The 22,746-nt window shown below is 39.0% G+C and overlaps 1 protein-coding gene and 1 pseudogene across 3 annotated transcripts in view; both read right to left on the reverse strand.

The window, feature by feature from the left end:
• LOC107680532 (lymphocyte antigen 75-like) overlaps positions 1-654 on the reverse strand; it is a 40,862-nt gene extending 40,208 nt beyond the window's left edge. For all 3 annotated transcript variants that reach the window (XM_016476447.1, XM_016476448.1, XM_016476446.1), the window contains exon 1: positions 415-654. In XM_016476447.1, coding sequence (XP_016331933.1) covers positions 415-514 — 100 coding nt within the window. In that variant the 5' untranslated portion in view covers positions 515-654. The remainder of the gene's footprint in view (positions 1-414) is intronic.
• A 3,989-nt stretch (positions 655-4,643) lies between these two features.
• LOC107680486 (secretory phospholipase A2 receptor-like) overlaps positions 4,644-22,746 on the reverse strand; it is a 37,116-nt pseudogene continuing 19,013 nt past the window's right edge.

A 22,746-nucleotide genomic window follows, 5' to 3' on the forward strand; every position in this document is an offset into this window, starting at 1 on the left:
CGTATATATATATATATATATATATATATATATATAACTAAAGAAATATATAATACAGCAAATATTGCAGATGTATGGCATATGTAATAGATATGGATTTGTTTCATCGTGTGAAGGCTAATGGGCAAAAAATGGTGTAATGTAAATGGCTGAAAGTCTATCTCTCTCTCTCTCTCACACACACACACACACACACACACACAGACACAAATCTCACTGAAATATGAGGAGGCGTTTTGCACGAGGAGGATAAGAGCCATGATCTACACCGAGGCAATGATGAGGGTTAATATTTCAGTGCCGTTATAAAACTGAATTCTGAAATTTCAGAATGGTTCGATAATAATTGTATTAATAGCAGTTAGTCTGACGTTACAGAAGATCACTATATACAGAACAGCAAGGCAGACTTACCGTTGATTACAGCTGATACGCAACTTCCTAAATGAACTGCGCTTTCTCCCGAAAGTAGAACTATTATAGTGTAAAACAACTGCTGTGTGCTCCAATCCATGATCAGAAATGTAAACAGCTTCTCCTGACTGCACTCATGCGTCTCTTCAGACTACATATGCTCACAGGCCGGGTTTGGGCAGAAAATCCCCTTTGCCGATGTTTGCCTCGCCACTCATGAGAGATTTTGTGTTTCTGTTTATCGCAACACCGACGGGCCAGCTGTGGTTGGTCAGCTGTCAAGGACGTCATAGCGGAAAAGCCACGCCCCAATGTGCAGTGCGTCTCATCATACCCTTTGTGTATTTATAACAACATTGGTTATTTTAGCTGCTTTTTTCCATTTCGTACTGCTTATTTTTTGTTTAATTATTTTAGTGTGGGGAGTCAGTAAAGAGAGATTTAAAATAATAAATATTCAATTCGATTATTTGTAAAATAATATTTAATATTCAATATAAATATTTTTTTAATATTAAAGTAATGTTAATCATTTAAATAATTTTCATTATTATTATTACTAAATGGTTTTAATCCCCCAATTCTGGACTGCTTGTTTGTGACATCGTTTAAAAAAAAAAAGAAATTTTATTAGGCCTATATGTGACCCTGGACCACAAAACCTGTCATAAGGGTCAATTTTTTTGTTTTTAATTGCATCATCTGTATCATTTAGGCTATGCATCATCAATATTATGAATAAATAAGCTTTCCATTTATATAAGGTTTGTTAGGATATTTGGCTGAGATACAACTATTTGAAAATCTGGAATCTGAGGGTGCAAAAAATCTAAATATTGAGAAAATCTCCTTTAAAGTTGTCCAAATGAAGTTCTTAGCAATGCATATTACTAATCAAAAATTAAGTTTTGATATATTTACAGTAGGAAATTTACAAAATATCTTCATGGAACATGATCTTCACTTAATATACTAATGATTTTATCATTTTAGGCATAAATAAAAATGGATAATTTTGACCCATACAATATATTGTCAGCTATCGCTACAAATATTGTGCAGTACTACATTTTATATGAGATTCTTGCACTTTATTGTGTTGTATTTAATGTTGGGAGCCACTTTCTCATAAGAACAATGTTACATAGACGGCTCTAACTTGAGCTTTTTATTTTGGTTTTTGGTTGGTTTTGCTTAAATTTGTCATAACCTGTGACTAATATAATTACCTTTTAAAACAGAAGGTACAACATAATTTGTTCTTATATTTGTAAGTGTGTTTGATTATAGATTGACTGCATACTTTTTTTTTGTTCTCTTTTCAAAAGTCATGATCAATTCTAAAAGAGTTCTATAGACGGTTTCAACGGCAATAACATAAACAAACGTTACTGCGCCGATGAAACCGTCTATAGAGTATTTAATTATTTAAAAAAAAATCATAGATCAGGTGAAACATTGAAAATACATTTGGTCACATTAAACTGATCATGTGTTCTTGAAAACTAGAGAAGAAAACAAAAAAACTCTTGAAAGTTACAATTTGACCTTCTTTAGAAACATAACTGCTAAAGAATAATAAAAAGAACAATATAGCTGCAAGCAGCAATGACCGGGGTTCAAGCACTTTGAGGCATTTAACATGGTATATTTTAGGGTCTAGACCAACCTGGATGTATGGCTGACAGTAAAACACATCCAAAATGGAGAATATGCTCACAGACACACACAAACACACACACTGAAATGAAATGATTAAACTTGTTTATTAATACTCGGACAAACCGTGCGTCGTAGAGAAATTTTAGGTAAAATGATTTTTTTTGTTCGGGCTGACGCAAGGATCGCAATGATGTAAAATTTTTGAGTCTACGACAAATGGTGTACGAGCTACGGCCAAAAATGTCTGAAAATTTAGTTTTTTGCGCTGTAGCGTCCCCATTTGGCCGATTGGGCCGGCTCTTTGCACCTGAGTAGCGAGCATGACTACTACCTTTTGACCAAGTTTCAGCTCTCTAGGCCTTACGGTTTGGGCTGCACGATCAGTTTTAGGGAAGAATAATAATAATAAAAAAAAAAAAAAAAAAAAATATAATAATAATAATAATAATAAAAATCCTAACAATTACAATAGGGTTTCAGCACTTCGTGCTCGAACCCCTAAAAATGTACACACACTGTGACACACAATAACACTAGGCAGGCCCTTTAAAACACAATCACACATACAGTAAAACACACAAACCCACAGTCTTACAGTAATATAAAAATGTAAGAATGGAAAGAACCTATTGTATATTAGAATATAACTGCTTATCAAAATGTGTAATACCAATATGTGAAATCTGTGTCGATGATTAAAACAAAACAATGAAGCCTTGATTGTCTTGCCATATCGTTCTCACTATCACAATCACTTTCATTACCAAATATACAAGGGGGTTTTATATTCATGGCTGATTAGGAAATACATAGGGGATTTCTGAAACTTAAATGTACAGACTTTGTGTGTGTTCCTATTCCCAAAACTGTAGAGAAAAAATAGATGATTAAAAACAATGTTCTTCATTCACATTTTTGTGATAGAATACATTCATAAATGAAGCACTAATAGTTTCCGTTAGACAATGCAAGAAGTCAGAGAAGCAAATCAGTAAAACACAGAGAAGCAAACAGCCAAAATGAAGATGAAGGGTTCAAACTTAGTTTTTTAACCACAGAACAAGAATTGACATGGCCCCGGTGCTCTGGGAACTGTGCAAAAGTAAGGTGCTTAAACAGAAAACGTCATCCTAACAAACACGCTTCAGATCAAACCAGTTTCAGGTATCAAAGGAGAGAAAACAATACTAAAATAAGGTTGTAATACTGATGACACCACCAGCGGTGCAAGGTAAACATTTATTCATGGCCAAGCTGTTGCTTTGCTTTGGTGTGCAGTGGCTTATTTTGGATTTGTGGACTCTTTTTGATTGTAGTTTATTGTTCTAACCAGAACAAACTACTTGTAAGAACAAGCATCCTGCTGTAGATGAACTATTAATAATACACTTCAAAAGAGCAGTTCACCCTGGATAGGAGGATCATAGTGACCCAAAAGTTGCATTGTTGAATAGTTGCAAAAGTTAAAGAGTAACACTTAAAAGTCAACATGAAATGACACCCACAACCCCTTTTACTTTCCTAATGTGATGAATATGTTTAAAAAATGTACCCATTGTTAAGTGTCTGCTCCACTCAACAGTTTACAGTCGATTATGAATGACTCCTCCCCCTCCTGGCACACAACCATTGGTTAAAATGTAAGTGGCCTTGGTGATGTCATCTAAAAGGAAATTCGTTTCAGAGGTGGAGCAAGTTATTATATTTTGATGAAAGTTTTTTTTTTTTTTTTTTGTATTGAAAGTTTACTCAGTAATTTTTATTCATGTTTTTGTTATACATACTTTTCAACATACTATTTATATTTTTATGCATACAACTTTTTTTAATGAGGACAAACATACTGAGTGCACCTTTAAGAAAGTAAATAGGGTCCATTTGGATTTCATGTTGACTTTAAAGGCCTGTTCACAAAAAGACGATTTGTTTGATGCAAAAATCTGTCCAATAAACAGACATTTTCTACATGGAGGAGTTCTAATCTCTTTTCCATTGCACTGCGAAGAAAACTAGAGAAACAATAATAGTCACGCTTTTGGTCATGTGTCCGAATACACTGCTGTTACATAAAACTATGACTTGGTGGCATATTTAACAATCTGGAACTAGCTTCTTTTCTTCTCCATAACAAGCGGGTGTCAGAAACGCAAAGTTGTGTAGCGTCTTGCAATATTTATAAGAGCAACATGCTGTCAGAGAGCGAAACTGTAGTGTCATTCAAACTGTCTGATGTTTGTTTTTATGCAGTGGTCTAAACAGACAAATTGCATGTGAAATTTTAATGCTAAACATTTGTGATAGTGTGAACAGGCCCTGACACCTTAACAATATTAAAGCGCACTTAACCACCAAGCCATTTGGCCCATTTTAGCTATTGCATTCTAGAGGAATTGTGTTGTTCTCCTGAATGAGACAAAGTAAAAAAAAAAAGCCCCATTTCTCACTTCATAAAGGATATCCCTTTCATAATGCTTTTAAATGGATTGTTGTGGAGCTTTACAAGACCTGCATGTGCACAAAATCCTCCTGTAGCTACAGTATGGACAGACAACTCGACTATCTGCAGTTTCCCTGACTGAACAAACACACTCTCATGCAAAACACAAACATGCACCTACACTCACACAAACACATGATAGTCCCCTGCTTGTGTCTCTAGGTCTGGGAGTAAAACATTTTCATCTTGGTCACTGGCTTGGGAACTAGTCTGTCTGTAATAGGCGCTGCCAAACGTCAGAAGCCTCCGGACACACAGAGAGTTTCTCTTGTAAAGGAACCACGTTGATCCGATCACCACAGCAAACAGCACAATGGCCACCAACACAGCTGCCGAGATCACACCTTGGTGCAGACCTGAAAAGAAAATCACACAACTGATTTTCAGTGCATGATGAAAGCTTTCAAGTACAGCCCTTAAAACATCTAATATTTTGCGTGTTTTCAAATGACGCCTGACTGCTGTCCATGTTTGAAACCGTCAAATAGTCACCTGCAGACAAATTGTGAAGCACTTTACACTCAACTTTGGGAGTAGTTAGTGTTGTGAAAACTTTCAAAACTTTCTTGTTAGTCTAAAAACAGCTAATATTGAAGGCAGTCTGCCAAAACAACAGCTTGTGGAATGTGCCACTCTATGATGTAATAGTGTGGCTAAACACCACCTCCACAAAAGAAGATCAACGCCTGCTTCTACATCACTTCACTGCCTGTTTAGCTCCGCCCACCGATTCGCACATGTAGTGTAAATAACTAAATGCGACGCACAGGTCTACGCAGAAATCAAATGATAAAGATGCTCCGAACACAACAAGATGCTGTGCAGTGCCAAGTTGTGGAAAAACAGTCTTTGCATTGCCTTCCTTCTGATCCCAATGTTAGAATGAGTGGATTCACTTTATATTTAATAAGGTGACCAGACGTGCCACTTCCCGGTGATACGTTCTGCCCAGGATTTCTAAATTGCCTAAAATAACAATCAAAGCACTGCGAGAGCGATTCGAAACCTCTGCTCTCTATCGCTCTCGCGGTATTTTGATGTCATGCAACGATCAATCCGCGCAGCGCAAACAGCTAAAACCTGGTTATTTTAGGCAATTTAGAAATCCTGGGCAGAACGTATCACCGGGAAGTGGCACGTCTGGTGCGTCAAACGAACGTGTGTGTCAAAGTGTTAGCCAATCAGCAGTGGGTGTTTACTTCCGAGTCTACAATCCTCCACGCCTATTCAAACAGAGCTTTCACATGAGAGGGATCAAAAACAGGACAGAAAATAACCTATTACTTTTAAATTATGATGTTTTTTGATGTAAAAATGTTGATGACATTATAAGTGGACTGCACATTATACTGTGGAAAACAGTGCAAAATAAAAATAGAGGGGGTGAATGAACTTTATAAGTTCCAGACCACGTCAGTAAGAACTTTGTCCTTTATTCACTTAATTTTACCACAGATTAATTTACAAACAAGGCACAATTTGACGCAGGATTTTCAGAAAGATTGAAACTAAAAGACAATGCTGTGCTGACTATATTGGATCCGACAGTAAACATACACAACTGTCAGCCAATCATAGCAGTGGGCGTTTACTTCCAAGTTTACAATTCGTCACGCCTATTCAAACAGAGCGTTCTGATGAGGGGGGTTAAAAACAAGACAGAAAATAGCCTATTACTTCTAAATGATGATGTTTATTAATGTAAAAATATTGATAACCTAAGTGGACCTCAGAGAACAGTACAAAATAAAAAACAACTGTCCCAAAAAGTCAACTGACCCCTTTAAAATCTGAGCAACTACATGGCAGTAGTATTGACCAATCAAACATCGCTGTCGGCCTTGGCTCTCAAAAACAACGACCTTCGCAAATCTGTGTGAACTATTCCTTTAACAGATACTTTGTTTTGCAATTCGTGAGTCAGAGCACGTATGATACAGCACATTTATTGATTGCAACAAAGAAATGTTGCCACTCTAAAGGCCCGTTCACACCAAGAACGATAACTATAAAGATAATGATATTAGCGTCCACACCAGCGAACGATATCGTCTGTTTATTCCAAGCGCACGTGCGTCTGCCGCTTTAAATTCTCGAGCTCGTTATAGCAGGATGGATTCTGATTGTCTGTCAATGTTTTTATCGTTCATCAGCTGGAAAAAAAAATAGTTCTGAAAGTGATTCCAACGATATCATTTCTCTGTGCCTTTATCATTATAGTTGTGGTGTGGACTCTGCTATTCTTTAATATTGAGAACGATTTTTAGAACTATATCTTTATCGTTATCTTTATAGTTATCGTCCTTGGTGTGAACAGTCATTTTCCGGTATTGTTACTGCAGTAAATATCAGAGGATCAGGACTGTACCGAGCTTCCGCTGGTGGCTTGTGGTCATGAAAATCACGCCTTTTACCTGTTGAGGTTTTGCAGATGAAGCCCAGTCTCTCAGTGCAGTCAGCTAACTGCCACACGGCATCTGAAACCCGCAGAGTCACGCATGAATCCGCCCTCATGTCACTGGCATCTGGAGCGCCAGTTTGTGTAATGGAGCGGTGAGCCATCCAGTCGAGTCAAAGCGTCAGCTACAATAAGCATTTTCATTACTTGTCAACGACAATTTCATGTTTCACATAAAACTTTCAATAAACATTACATGACATAAAATAATAAATATCGTCTCAGGTTGCGTACGTAACCATGGTTCCCTGAGAAGGGAACGAGACACTGTGTCCTCTAGAGGTCGCTTTGGGCATGCTTTCAGCGTGACCGGTGTCTGAAGCATACATCTAAACATGACAATAACATTGGCCGGCGACAGCCTGTGACGTCATCACCCGGTGCGACCACAGTATAAAAGGGTGCTGGGAGAACATGTCATCCGCTTCTTCGTCTGAGGCTTACGGCCAAAGCATGGCAAGAGAACTAGAGGACGCAGTGTCTCGTTCCCTTCTCAGGGAACCATGGTTACATACGTAACCTGAGACGTTCCCTTCCGAGGGAACTTTGAACTGCGACCTCTAGAGGTCGCTTTGGGGAACGGTATACCCACGCCACCACGCTGAGGGGAGTGCATGCCAGAAACCACGGCGAGCACTAAGTACCAACTCTACCATAGCCATGGGAGTTGCCCAAAGGACGTCTTGATGGCTGTCAGTGACATTATCCCCTTTGGCCAAGAGCCTGAGCTGCATACCCTAAAAGAACTTACCTGTTGAGGGCAGAGCTCAAGGTTTGGAATCAGAAGAAAGAGATTCCTTTAAGGGGATACGGACAGGTGTCTAAAAACCAAACCAGACCCTGGCCTGCCACCCAGGGGGGTTACCGCCGGTTCTGAATAAACCTGCTCAAAGACACCCTGCTCAGAAATGTATCAACAGAGATACATAAGTTGAGTGGAGCCCAAAGCGAGAACCGGGGCCTAAACCAACTCCGAGAAAGTGAACGAGGCTGACAGCGCGTAACCCTTACCATACATGATTTTAGAAAGAGTGCAGAATGCTTAGCGTGCACACTTACCACAATGTGGATTTTAAAAAGTGCACAGAAACTCAGCGTGTGCACTTATCATAGCATGGATTTAGAAACACCGTTGCTTAAGGGGTAACCGAAGCTGTATTAAACCAGTCTAGGAGCCCTACGTGACTGTGGCACGCTCACAGAACAGACTCCGAAGCATCTGCTCACAGATGCCCAGAAACGAGCGGCGCGCTTGCAAGAGGCCCTTCATGGTGAGGGGAGCACAGCTAGCTCACTTAACAAGCAACCCGCCAAGGAGGCAGGAGATGGCCCAGCCACCTGGCATGATTGCTATCCGGAGCTCAAAAAGTAGAGGCCCAACTTGAAAAATAGAAGGGGGACCTGGCTTGACCCAAATAGAGGCAGCTTTTCAGGGAAGCAGCAAGTGGCCCAACTACCTGATGTCACTGCCACAGAGCTCAAGAGCGGAGGGTTCAACCCCTAGCGAGGAGAGAGATGAACCCAGCTCGACCGAAGCAATCAATAGCCCAGGGTCAGAGGACTTAACTCTCAAGTCGAGAGGAGGACTCACCCAGTCTGCCCAGGACCGGCAAGCTCAAAGGGACCCTCCCACAGTGAGGAGAGCACAGCCATGTCCGGGGAGCAGATAGATCGCAAATGGGACATGAGAAATGGGATCCTGCTGGAAGGGGATCACACATGTCTACAGGGAACAATAGGGTCCCAGAATAAAGGCAACTGACCAAGGAGGTGACGGAGACGGGCCTAACACTCAGTTCGTTGCAAATGGGGTTTTTCGGGAACAGCACTCTCGGCTCTCAAGCTGAGGCGGGCCCTTACAGCACATACTGGGAGCGACTCATAGCTAACCCTCACAGTGAGGGGAGCACTTCTCAGCTCGACCAGAAGGCGGCGCTAGATTAGAAGAGGTAACCCAGCAGGGCCCAATAAGAGACAGTCCACTGGTGCAATTGGACACGGTCTCATGCCCTCGATCTCGATAGAGAGCGTGGGTCCCATAGAGACAGTCCACTGGTGCAATTGGACACGGTCTCATGCCCTCGATCTCGATAGAGAGCGTGGGTCCCATATAACCCGACCCAATAGAATCTGAAGAAATAGCGGGACCCAATAACCATTCATGCGTACAGAGCTTACTGCTCCTCAGAGCAGAAGCACACAAAAGGGGTTTCCGCAGAAACACAAATCCCTCGTACCTCATTACTGGTTCAACCATAAGGGCAGTGTGACAGGGAGTGTTGAGTGTGCGTCTAGCTCAGAGAACGTGCATGATGGTTAAGGAAAGACTCAAATCTCAGGAGACCCCTCAGGGTGAGAGATGAGTAGCGCACCCTGGACAGAGGATAGGGAGCATGTCACGAAGCATGTACTCAGAAGAGTACTAGCCCGCGAGAAGGACCCGCAGGTCCTGAGGTTGCAGTGTTATACTGGGGACCTGATGCTGGGAGGCTTCCGCAGAAGCCCAGGCTGTGTGTCCAAGCCGAAGATGAGGGCTATCTGGATCCAGTACCGATGAGTGAAACCATCACTATAATCGGTCAACAGCAGGAGGCCCCGACTTAGCAGGGGGGTCAAACCTAAAAAGTCAGAAAACAGAACAGGTCCGAGTAGCGCTGCAGAAAAAGACTAGTATTGAATACACAAAAACTAGCAGTAGAGTAGATGAAATGGATCGTACTCACCAACCATGGTATGCAACGAGGCTGCAGCCTGACCTGCTGCCGCGTCTGCCCTGCCATTCAAACGAGATGTATCCTGAAGGGTTTTGGACGGCAGGGAGGGAGCCTTAAGAGAAGATGTCTCCCCCATAGAGAGATAGCAGGTCAGCGTCTCTTCAACAGGGGGCATCTTCTCATAACCCCTCAATGTTGGCATAACTAGTATGCTGGAATCTATGGATGCGAGACTAGAATGGATTTTTCCAAGCCTTCTCGATCTCCACATGGCATCGTCGTCCAGCAGCTCACTATCGTCCATGACTGATGAGCGCGAAAGGGAAATACCCTTTTTCAACTCATCAGCCAGGTCCATCTACGATCCCCACATATGGATGCGAGACTAGAATGGATTTTTCCAAGCCTTCTCGATCTCCACATTGAGATCGGGAAGAATTGGAAGGCTCACCTGAGCTGGAGGGCTATGGCTAGAAAGAAAACGCTCGTCGAGGCGGCCTCGAGGCTTCACTTTCTTGGCCCCCTTGCACGGCAAGTCAAGCCTCACCGTGGCGCGATCCATAACCTCAAGCAGCTCATCATACGCGGAGCAGAAGGGGTTAACTTCAAGCCGGAGTGCAGTATAATGTGGTTATCGGAGAAGGACATGATATAAATCATCTGCCCAACAACTGCAGACAGATCCACACTATACACTTCCTATATAAACAAAAGGAAATTACTGATAGGGAGAAATTTCTCCTGAGGTTGCAGTGTTATACTGGGGACCTGATGCTGGGAGGCTTCCGCAGAAGCCCAGGCTGTGTGTCCAAGCCGAAGATGAGGGCTATCTGGATCCAGTACCGATGAGTGAAACCATCACTATAATCGGTCAACAGCAGGAGGCCCCGACTTAGCAGGGGGGTCAAACCTAAAAAGTCAGAAAACAGAACAGGTCCGAGTAGCGCTGCAGAAAAAGACTAGTATTGAATACACAAAAACTAGCAGTAGAGTAGATGAAATGGATCGTACTCACCAACCATGGTATGCAACGAGGCTGCAGCCTGACCTGCTGCCGCGTCTGCCCTGCCATTCAAACGAGATGTATCCTGAAGGGGTTTGGACGGCAGGGAGGGAGCCTTAAGAGAAGATGTCTCCCCCATAGAGAGATAGCAGGTCAGCGTCTCTTCAACAGGGGGCATCTTCTCATAACCCCTCAATGTTGGCATAACTAGTATGCTGGAATCTATGGATGCGAGACTAGAATGGATTTTTCCAAGCCTTCTCGATCTCCACATTGAGATCGGGAAGAATTGGAAGGCTCACCTGAGCTGGAGGGCTATGGCTAGAAAGAAAACGCTCGTCGAGGCGGCCTCGAGGCTTCACTTTCTTGGCCCCCTTGCACGGCAAGTCAAGCCTCACCGTGGCGCGATCCATAACCTCAAGCAGCTCATCATACGCGGGGCAGGAGGATTGGGAGGACTCAGTCTCGACTTCTTCGTCCTCATCTGACATCTCCTGCTCATCCTGGCTTTGAGCCAGCAGAGCAGTAGCCGCTGGATCAGATGATGTAAGAGAGATAGCATCGTCGTCCAGTAGCTCACTCTCGTCCATGACTGATGAGCGCGAAAGGGAAAGACCCTTTTTCAACTCATCAGCCAGGTCCATCTGCGATCCCCACGAGCTCATTTTCCTCCGTGCCTCAGCAGCAGAGGGTCCTGAACCACGGGGAGCTGATGGCTGTCCCTCTTTTTCCCCCTTTTTCATAGGAAAAAGCTCACAGTGCATGCAAACTGCCCCCTCAAGGACATCGCGTGCGTACTCTTCGCCCAAACAAAAGACGCAAAGATTGTGTGTGTCATCAGGTGTCAAATAACGAGGACATGGATCCACACACTTCTTAAACGCCTTACTAGTGCTTGCCATGGTAAAGAAGAATAATCGTTCTTACCGGAAATGCACGCTTCAACAAAACCGTCCTTGAAGAGGAAGAAGAGGATGACGTGTTCTCCCGGCGCCATTTTATACTGTGGTCGCACCGGGTGATGATGTCACAGGCTGTCGCCGGCCAATGTTATTGTCATGTTTAGATGTATGCTTCAGACACCGGTCACGCTGAAGGCATTCCCCAAAGCGACCTCTAGAGGACTCAGTTCGAAGTTCCCTTGGAAGGGAAACTATATATACTATAAAGACAGACAGACAGACAGACAGATAAATATAATATAAATAAAATAATAAATATACTTTAAATAATATAATGTATATAATCAAGATTAATATGTTTATATTTACAGTATATATATACATTAATAGACTTACATAAAGACATTTAATTTTTCACATACAAATTTAAATATAACAATATAAATACAAATTCAAAGTAAATAATGTATATATAAATAAACAGAAAACAAAAATAAATAAAAGATATAAGTAATTTATACATAGTATTTTATATATTTATACATACATGATTTTATATCTCATAGATAGATAAATAGATAGATAGGTAGGTATATGTATAGATGCAATAAGAGATTTCCACTTTTTACATAAAACTTCAAATAAATGTAATATAAATAAAATAATAAATATACTATTCATAATACAAATAATCAAAATGATCAAAAATATTAAATATTACAAAATATCAAAAATTATCAAAAATATTACATATAATATAAATACAAATTCAAAATAACGAATGTGTATATAGAAATAATTAAATATAAAATTAAATAAAAAATAATTTATACATATAGAATTTTTATATCTCATTTTAATTAAAATTATTAATATTTTTAATAAATATATTTATTTATATATTATTTATAATTCAAATACATTTATAATAGAATTAAATGCTCAAAATCAAACATCACAGCTCTTACTGTCAGTGTCGTATAAAATTCCTAGCCACAAATTCTGAGGCCCCCGGTAATGACGCAACATCTCTTTAAGGAAGAATCGACTCTCCTCATCATCTTGAACTGTAAGAACATCTGAAAAATTTCCTGAAAAAGGAAATAATCTTGCCAAGTTATACAAATACACCCAAAGATAATCAAAGCCACCGCTAGGTGGAGCTCTTGATCCAAAGTGCCATACCCTTCTTTTTACAGTGATTTCTCACTTCCTCCAGGGTCATCTTCAATAGAACTGTTTCAAAGTAATAGCAGCTCCCACGAAACTTCACCCAGGTCTCAGGACATACCACTTCATAATACTATTCATAATACAAATAATCAAAATGATCAAAAATATTAAATATTACAAAATATCAAAAATTATCAAAAATATTACATATAATATAAATACAAATTCAAAATAACGAATGTGTATATAGAAATAATTAAATATAAAATTAAATAAAAAATAATTTATACATATAGAATTTTTATATCTCATTTTAATTAAAATTATTAATATTTTTAATAAATATATTTATTTATATATTATTTATAATTCAAATACATTTATAATAGAATTAAATGCTCAAAATCAAACATCACAGCTCTTACTGTCAGTGTCGTATAAAATTCCTAGCCACAAATTCTGAGGCCCCCGGTAATGACGCAACATCTCTTTAAGGAAGAATCGACTCTCCTCATCATCTTGAACTGTAAGAACATCTGAAAAATTTCCTGAAAAAGGAAATAATCTTGCCAAGTTATACAAATACACCCAAAGATAATCAAAGCCACCGCTAGGTGGAGCTCTTGATCCAAAGTGCCATACCCTTCTTTTTACAGTGATTTCTCACTTCCTCCAGGGTCATCTTCAATAGAACTGTTTCAAAGTAATAGCAGCTCCCACGAAACTTCACCCAGGTCTCAGGACATACCACTTCATAGGAGAAAGCAATGCTTTCTGTGGGAGGACAAACAACAATATCAGTCAGTTTTCAACTATTTACAATTGATAAAATGAATCCAAAGACAGAGAGAAATGGACTCACTTGGAGGAGGTTTGTAACATATCGCTCCTGATAAGAGCATGTCACATTCAACGTCTTTCCACCGTCCGTTAACATCCATGGACAAGCAGCCTCCATCTCCCATGGGCCCCTCTGGGTAATAATCAGACACTTCCCAGTTAGTGAAGGAAAGCTCACTGCCATCAGACCACTGGTGTGAGAGAGCATCCTATGAAGGTAGAGGGCGCTCTTGTTTAATACACAAATATAACCCATCAAACGACATGACAGTGTGATTTCAAAGCCTCCTTACATCTGTGCTGTACAAGCCGATCTAGTGTGGGGCTTTAAGCCTGTTGATCAGCACAGTGAGATAGGCCTGCTGAAACGGGTCTGTGATGCTCACAAGTGCTGCCCCCTTCACCAAACATGCCTTCTGGGCCTGATACCAGCTCAAGTTGCTGTGGATGATACGGTAACTGTGGTTCTTGTACTCAAGACGAGTCCAGAGAGGAAGCGGTGTAATAGGATTGTGTAGGACGCTTGGTGATGTCTGAGATAAAGTAAACATGCACCGATATTAAAAACCAATAAAAAAGCTGATAATTAGTTTCATGTTATGGTCACTAACCAATAGAATGTCATATTATTTTGTGTAAATAAATTACAAATCAAAATCAATAATTTTCAAATGCTGCAAGTGAATGTTATGGAAACAAAATCTCAAAATTGATCAGTGGCTAAACAAAAAAAGGTTCACCTAAAAATCTCAGGTCATCCAAGATGTAGATGAGTTTGTTTCATGGCGGAACAGATCTGGATAAATTCTGCATTCCATCACTTGCTCACCATTCACTGTGCAGTAAATGGGTGCCGTCAGAATGAGAGTCCAAACAGCTGATAAAAATAATCCACAAGTAATCCACACCACTCCAGTCCATCAATTAACATCTTGTGAAGTGAAAAGCAGCATGTTTGTAAGAAACAAATCCATCATTACGATGTTTTTATCTTCAAACTGCTGTTTTTGGCTAAAATATGAGTCCTCTATCCATAATATTGATTTCTCCAGAGGGAAAGTGGCCTCGTCTTAAATCAGGAGAGAAATATGCACAGATTAAGCACTGATTACAAGTGAAAACAGCCTGAAACAGTTCTACACAAATATGTGGATTTTGATGTGGAAAGACAACATTAGATGGACTTTTTCACTGGTGGAAGCATTATCATGGATTATGGACTATTTAGTATTTTGGCCAGAAGTGACGGTTTAAAGATAATATGCCTTAATAATGGATTTGTTTCTTACAAATAAGCAGCTTTTCACTTCACAAGATGTTAACTGATGGACTGGAGTGGTGTGGATTACTTGTGGATTATTGTGATGTTTTTATCAGCTGTTTGGACTCTCATTCTGACGGCACCCATTCACTGCAGAGGATCAATTGATGAGCAAGTGATGGAATGCTACACTTCTCCAAATCTGTTCTGATGAAGAAACAAACTCATCTACATCTTGGATGACTTGAGTATATTTCCAGCAAATTTTCATTTTTTTGGTTGAACTAAGTGAGTGATAAATGATGACAAAGACAATATAAATGTAAACTATGAGGTAACATGTATCCACAATTAAATATTGGTCAGTGCCAATGATTTAAAAATTAAAAACCTTGCGGCTTCTGGCAGACAAAGCCATAGACGCTCTCAGTACAGACCTCGTCTTGCCATAGCCCTGTCACACAGAAGTTGTGACTGTTGGACAGGTAAGTACAATGAGGTTCCCAAGGAGATCTATAATTAGACACCTGCAGAAAAACATTTAAAAATAGAAATAAAAAAAAAAACGTTGACATTTTCAAATAAAATTGAAATCAATTTACATTTCAAATATATTAAATCCTGAGTCTTTATACCTCCCAGTTATTATAGCTGACTGGCTTCCCGTTGCTCCACTTGGAGGAAAAACGACCCTGTGCACCAATCCAAACCCCCGCTGAGCAGCCATGAAGCAGCATGACGATGTAGGCTTCAACCAAAAGATAAAAGCCACAAAAATGTCAATACAAAGAAACATCAGAAACTATAATATAATGAAGATGTGATCTTTACCTTGTTCAATTTCGTCCTCTATGGACACTAGAGATCCCTGATAGGATGAGCAGACGGACCGAGCATCCAGCCAGGTTTTCCCATCTCCCGGACGGGCTGGGAAATGCAGAAACAGACACTGGCAACCAATCACAAACAAGCAATTCTTAATGATACAATAAAACCCAAGAACCTAAAATGGTAAACAAATAAGATGATTTCTGAAGATCATATCGGACAGAAACATACTCTATGCACATAACTGGTGCGCAAATTAAAAAATGCTCTGTGTAAATTCTAACCGCTCATTTGCGTACTGACATTGCTGACACGGCTATTAATGCACAGTCACCGTTTTAGATGGACTAACTGAAATACTGTATAAGATTTCCATTCAAACTGAAAGCATACATCTTCAAGTTCACCGATGTGCTTCACTGGGCAGGGCTAAACCCGGCAGCGCAAATACTTACTTGCCGGTGTTGTGCCGAATTCTGCACCCCTGCCAGATTATGCACCCCCTCGTTGAAGTCGCTACCTGATTGCCTAATCCCAACCCCCCCCCTAATCCGAACCCCTCCCCCACACCTACTCCTAAACCTACCAATACTAGGGGGTGCAAAATCTGGCAGGGTGCAAATTTCGGCACTACACCGGCAACCCGCCAAAATAAAAGATTGCTAATTTTAGATTTAAAAAATGAGGAAAATTCATATTTAAAAAAGTAAATATTAGCATTTTATTTTTAAGTGTGAAATAATTGTATTTCTATTCAATACTCACTTAATATTAATTCATCATTTAATGCATCCTAATTTATTAGTAAGAAAAAGCATGAGCCTACAGTATTAGCAGTTAATTAAAATATGTTTTACTGAAAAACTGCTGTCCTAAAATGTCCAGCTGAATTATGTTCTGTATAATTTGGATGCAAAAATTGTATTTGTACAAAAACATACAAAACATAAATAAATAAAGTGATACTACTTTGTAAGAGCAATATGAAAGGAGCATGCACTTTGAGAACCACTAATCTAGTTTACATTCCCACAAGGCTGCAAAAGCAGCTTCTAGTGTATGTGAACCTTGTGTCCGTAGTAGAACCAGTTCTCTGGGCAGCTGCCGACATAGTGAGGCTCTCGTGGGTCCTCCACTAAAGACACCGTTCTGCGCTTGCACACGTAACCATGTCGAACCTTACAGCTTCCTGCTGACCACTGACCTGCACAACATCATTGATAAGCAGTGTTTGAGTACACCAGATAATGCTACATGTGTGTGCTTAAGTGATTGTGCGTGCATATATTGTTTACCAGATTGAGACGACATCTGGATGCAGTTTTGGCCAGGCTTTCGGTAGAATCGACCATTTTCTCAGTTCTCATAATCCAAAGCGGATCCATCAGTCCAACTGCAGAGAGCAAACACATAAAACTTTCTTAAAGGTAAAGTGTGTGACTTCTGTAATATTTGCTGACCAAATGTAAAAAATACAGTTTATTTTGAACTTAAAATCATAAGAATTATTTTTCTGCCTTTATCTTTCACTTATAATACATAACAATGAATAAATAAAAAAATCTGACTTTTCATTTTTTGAATTATACTGTAAAAGAGACTCATTATGGTAGCCAAAGAAAGGCACCTGAGACCATTGTGACCGCTGTAAGCAGACAAACCAATCCACCAAAATTCAGAATTCTAAAAACAAAGAAACAAACAAATATGCTCTTTTATATAAACACATGTAAATATTATATTCTTCATATATGTATTTACGCATACACATACTGTTCCAAATTTCGTGGTCAGTAAGATTGTCTCACATGCTCACCAAGGCTGCATTTATTTAATAAAAATACACTAAAAACAGTAATATTGTAAATAGAATAACATTACAAACAACCGTTTTCTAATTTAATATATTTTAAAATGTATTGTCGTGATGTAAAAACTGCATTTTGTCACATGATCCTTCAGAAATGATTCTAATATGCTGATTTGCTGCTCAATAATTTTTTTTATTATTATTATCAATGTTGAAATCAGTTGCTTAATGTTTTCTTTCATGAACAGAAAGTTCAAAAGAACAGATTTAATTAACTTTTGTAATATTATAAATGTCTTTACTAAAAGTAGTCATTTGTTAAAAAAAAAAAAAACTCTTACTGAGAGGTAGTGTACATAAAGAAATGCATATAATACCTTATTAATGTGTTCTCTGATGAAGTCCAGTTCCTCACTAGAGTGAACGGAGAGCAAATCAGCGCCCATCATCTTACAGGCCAAGGAGATGGACTCCCAGGGAAACGGTTTACTGGCAAAGTATTATTCAGCTCCGCTGAAAAATATCCACGGCTCATGTTCTGCGACATAAACACAAACGAGTGTCATCATCATAAACATCAGCAATGAGGATCAGCCTCTATAGTATTTAGCTGTACTGTACTTACGGTCGCTGTACCAGTACGGCTTGACCAACTCCACACCTGAGCAAAGCGAAAATCAAACACCTACATTTCAACAGCTGTTGTTGTTTTGCACATTTTCCAATAAAATACAAAATAGTGAAATGCAAATATTAATTGAAGCCAGTCTAAGCTGGTCTTTGATGGTAATGAGTAGGTAATGAGTTTTTCATTACATGTTATATCCATACACGCAGGGCCGGAGTGGGACTCATTTTCAGCCCTGGAGTTTCATGCCTTAGGCCGGCCCATTTTTTATTTATTTTTTACTGGCCTTTTCAGTGCCGCCTTTGCGGTTTCTATTATCCATTTTTCATCTATTATTTTTTGCTTGCATATCTTCACCAACTGACATATATATATATATATTTTTTATCAAGGTGCCACTGTCAGGGGAGTCAAAAGATAATTACGTCATCATTAGGGTTGCCAATTAACTTCAGAAATGGAAGATAAGGGACAATTGTGATTCTTTATCGTTTATTCTTTAAGAAAATAGTGTTTATTCTTGTAGAAAATAAGTGTTAATTCTTTAAGAAAATAAGGGACAGAATAAGGGATGCTCCAAATATTTGTAGCCTACTGTATCATAATGTAGGCTGTCTGCCTGCAGTTAAAATGTTCTCAGAAATAACCACAATTGTTTTGCTTAAAGGGGTCATAGGATGCCCATTTTCCACAAGTTGATATGATTTTTTAGGGTCTTAATGAAAAGTCTGTAACATAGTTTGGTTAAAATTTCTCAATGGTAGTGTAAAAAAACACCTTTTTTACCCTGTCAAAAACAGCTCTTTTCAGAGCATGCAGATTTGTAGCATTTTCCTTTAAATGTTAATGAGCTCTGCTGACCCCGCCCCTCTCTTCCAAGCCGCTCTCAGAGAGACTGTTTACTTTAGCCAAAGAGTATAGAAGGCAAAACTCAGTAGAACGTTCCATTGCAGCAGCGGTGCCCAGCAGCAGCCCTGCGCTTCCGCCATTTTGGGGTGAAAGCGACTCGGCAGTCCACTAGATTCTAGCTGCCGCTATGGCAAATATCAACTGCTTTGTTTAAAAAACCGCACATTAAAGCTGAAATACAGCCTGAACGATGACAACAATATCGTACAATCACTAGAGTAGTGATCATCAAATCCTTTTAGCAGTTTATTTTACAGATTTTTTATTTTAAAGTCTTCCCTTTTTTTCACAAAACCTTTTGCTCTCTAGAAACCATGTCAGTTTCGGTTGAAAATATTTTAAAGGGGTCATATGATGCTGCTAAAAAGAACATTATTTTGTGTATTTGGTGTAATGAAATGTGAGGAATGTTGGACAATAACTATATAACCGGAATATAACAGCTTGACAGTAAACTGTTTTTGCAGTATTGTCTTATATTAATGTCTGCTAAAGGAAGACTGTAAACAAAAAATAACACACACACATACAGCCACTTTCTCCAAAATTGTTTAATTATTTAATTATGACAGACACAAAGCAATGCATCATGTTCTAATCTAGATCATGATGTTTGTAGTGTATTCCAGGGGATTAAAACGTACAATATATATTTCAGACCTAGTGGAGTAATAGTAAATAATAACATAGTAAGTAATTGTAAATATGTAAAGTTGCATAAGCCCATTTCTTAGCCATATAAATCATTATTATGGTTTCTATTTCAGTTCAAACAAATTGTAAAAGTGCATGTAACATTATATGACCCCTTTAACCTATTTATGTACAATTATTCTAAAAAGAATTTTGATGTCATACAAAAAATGTCATCTGCCTGAGTAAATTGTACCAATATAGAATTGTGACTTCACAAGTGTAGTAATTTAGGAGGTGAAAATACTATGAAATTACAAATGGCATGAAATTTGAAAGCGTTCAACGCCGAATATTCGAATCTTCGGAGGGAGGGGGCTGAACATATTCTTCTCTCTAACACCGTGTCTACACCGGACACGAGTGGCGCGACAAAATACAATAGAACCTATTATGCTGTCGTCTACACACACTGGATGTGGCGCGGCGCGGCTGACAAATTCCCGACAGTAAACTGCTGCTGCATTCTATTTATGATGTACTGACACAAATTTCAAAAGATTTAAACGGTCGCTTTGTCGAGTCCAGTGTAGACAAACTTTAGCTGTTGCGGCGCGGCGCGACACAACAACTGTCGCGTCCGGTGTAGACACGGTGTAATAAAGGCAGGAATCTCTGTGTGTCTGTCTGTCTGTTTGCATTTTTATGATGTCGAGAACCGTTCATCCAATCGACTTCACGTGTGGCGGGTGTTGCTGCGGACCCAAAGGAGTGCAGTGTCGCATTTTGGTGCAATATGGACACACTGCATGTTCAGAATGAATAAACTTAATAAACTACAGAACAGCGCGAGCCAGAAGGAGAAGGGTCTGGCTGCAGCCTCGCACTTGCACTCTCAGACACTTGCGCTTCCGCTAGCGACGTCACTATTTATTAATATAATGAATATGTATATATTATTTTCCTCCCATACCGCAAAACGTGGCATAATGTGGCATAATGGATGAATTAAAATGCATATTTTCAATTAAAGAAAATTTAGAGAGTGTGGGCTGCTTCTGGTGCTACTTCAATAGTGAGGTCCAAGTTTAACTGATTTGGCCAAATCAAATCGCGGACTGTGATGCAATGATTGAAATGATTGAAAACAATGATTTGCGCAAAAATAATGATTAATTATCAATTGAGAATTTGTTATTGATATGGTCTGGTGAAAATAATAATATGGGCTGCGAGAAAATAATAAATAAAAAGAGTGGGGCTGCTATGAGTGCAGGCAATCTAGGGACAGCATCCATAATTCAACCCAGTGGCATGACAACACCGGCCCTCGCGGCCAAAAAAAACAGACCGGCCCACCGGGAATCCTCCCGGTGCTCCCGATTAGCCAATCCGGGCCTGCATTCACCCAAAGCACAAACCTCTAGGGACCTTGCAAATCCATTCATATTTGGAGTCACACGAGTGAGGCGTGAGAGTGTTTGTGAGGTCACTGTACACAGCACACATGCGAGAGTCCACTTCATTCATATCCTCCATGAACGATGTCACCACCTGCGGAATACCATCATGACAATTATTTAACGAGCTGATGAACAGGTTCTTCCATGACTTTCTGTCTCTCTTTTTTACATGGAGATAATATATTCAAACATATCCAAAGCACACGACTCATTGCTTTCTCTTTTCCTGGCTTTTTTGTCTGTTTCTCTTTTTCTCTGAATTTTTACCGGTGTGCCATCGGACCACTCCCAGGCTCCGTCAGACCAAGGGTTTCTCTTAGTAAAGCCCACCCAAAACCAGCGACCCTCTGTACTGAAAACAGACAAAAAAGAAAAGACAGGAGAGAGAAAAATAATTTAATCAATTCAGACTAACAAAATAAATTAATTACATAAATTGATAAAAAATTCACATTATTATTATTGATAATAATATCACAATTAATATTTTTGATTTAATTATTTTTAATATTATTTATGTTTTTACAAATTTGAAGAATATATACAGATATAATACAGGGTCCAAAATAGGGCTGTCAAAAAAAATGTGAATTTCGAATATTCGTGGAATTTATAATAAAAATCCTCATTTGAATGCAAAAACGTTGCATTCGAATTTTAGGTGTGCGTTAAGGAGGCAGCCTTATCAGTGGCGCACGAGATGCGATGACGATGTAAGTGTCGTTGTATTATAATGTATTTGTTATCCTGTCCAGTTGAAGCCACTAGATGCGGCGCTGCTGCGTTGTTCATCCCTATCCCACTGCATCTCATGTTTTTAAATGAAAAAGGTACTCTGTGATTGGCTTTTTGCCTTTTGTATTAAACTATGCATACATACATGATGCTGTTTTGTTTATAGTTGTTTAAGCAACTTAATTAATTATAATTGGTTTGTAAACATTATTTTAAACATTATGCACTTTTTTTTCACAGATAGTCATGTTATCTTATGCTTTGAATAAACATAGTAATATTTTGCTCGATGCGCCCTCTTGTGGAGAGAAGGAGAGAAGCCAAAAGCTTTTCTTCACCCTAACTGAAATTATGCATTTTAAATTCGAATTTTGATAATATTTAATTACAAAATTCGAATTTAGTTTTTCAGCCATTTTGACAGCCCTAGTCCAAAAGTCACAAACCTATTTAGTTAGTTTATTTAACCCCAAAATATTATAATTGAAATATTTATTTACTTTCTTTATTATCTTTTTTAAAAATTCTTTCTGATTTACATTTTGAATTCCAGATTTTCAATGTGGTCTCAGATTTTTCAACCACTGTACAAAATTCCAAAAGAAACGTTACATTTAATGGCCACCTACATACACTACCATTCAAAAGTCTGGGGTCAGTAATATTTTTTTTAAGAATTTGATACTTTTATTAAGTTGCACAGTAAACTAATTAAAAATGAGAGTAAAGACATTAATAATGTTACAAAAGTTGAATGATAGAATGATAGGGAAAACATGCATGATTTCCATAAAAATATTAAGCACAAATTAAAAC

This window comes from Sinocyclocheilus anshuiensis, unplaced genomic scaffold, assembly GCF_001515605.1.
Source record: "Sinocyclocheilus anshuiensis isolate Anshui unplaced genomic scaffold, SAMN03320099.WGS_v1.1 scaffold308, whole genome shotgun sequence".
NCBI lineage: Eukaryota > Metazoa > Chordata > Actinopteri > Cypriniformes > Cyprinidae > Sinocyclocheilus > Sinocyclocheilus anshuiensis.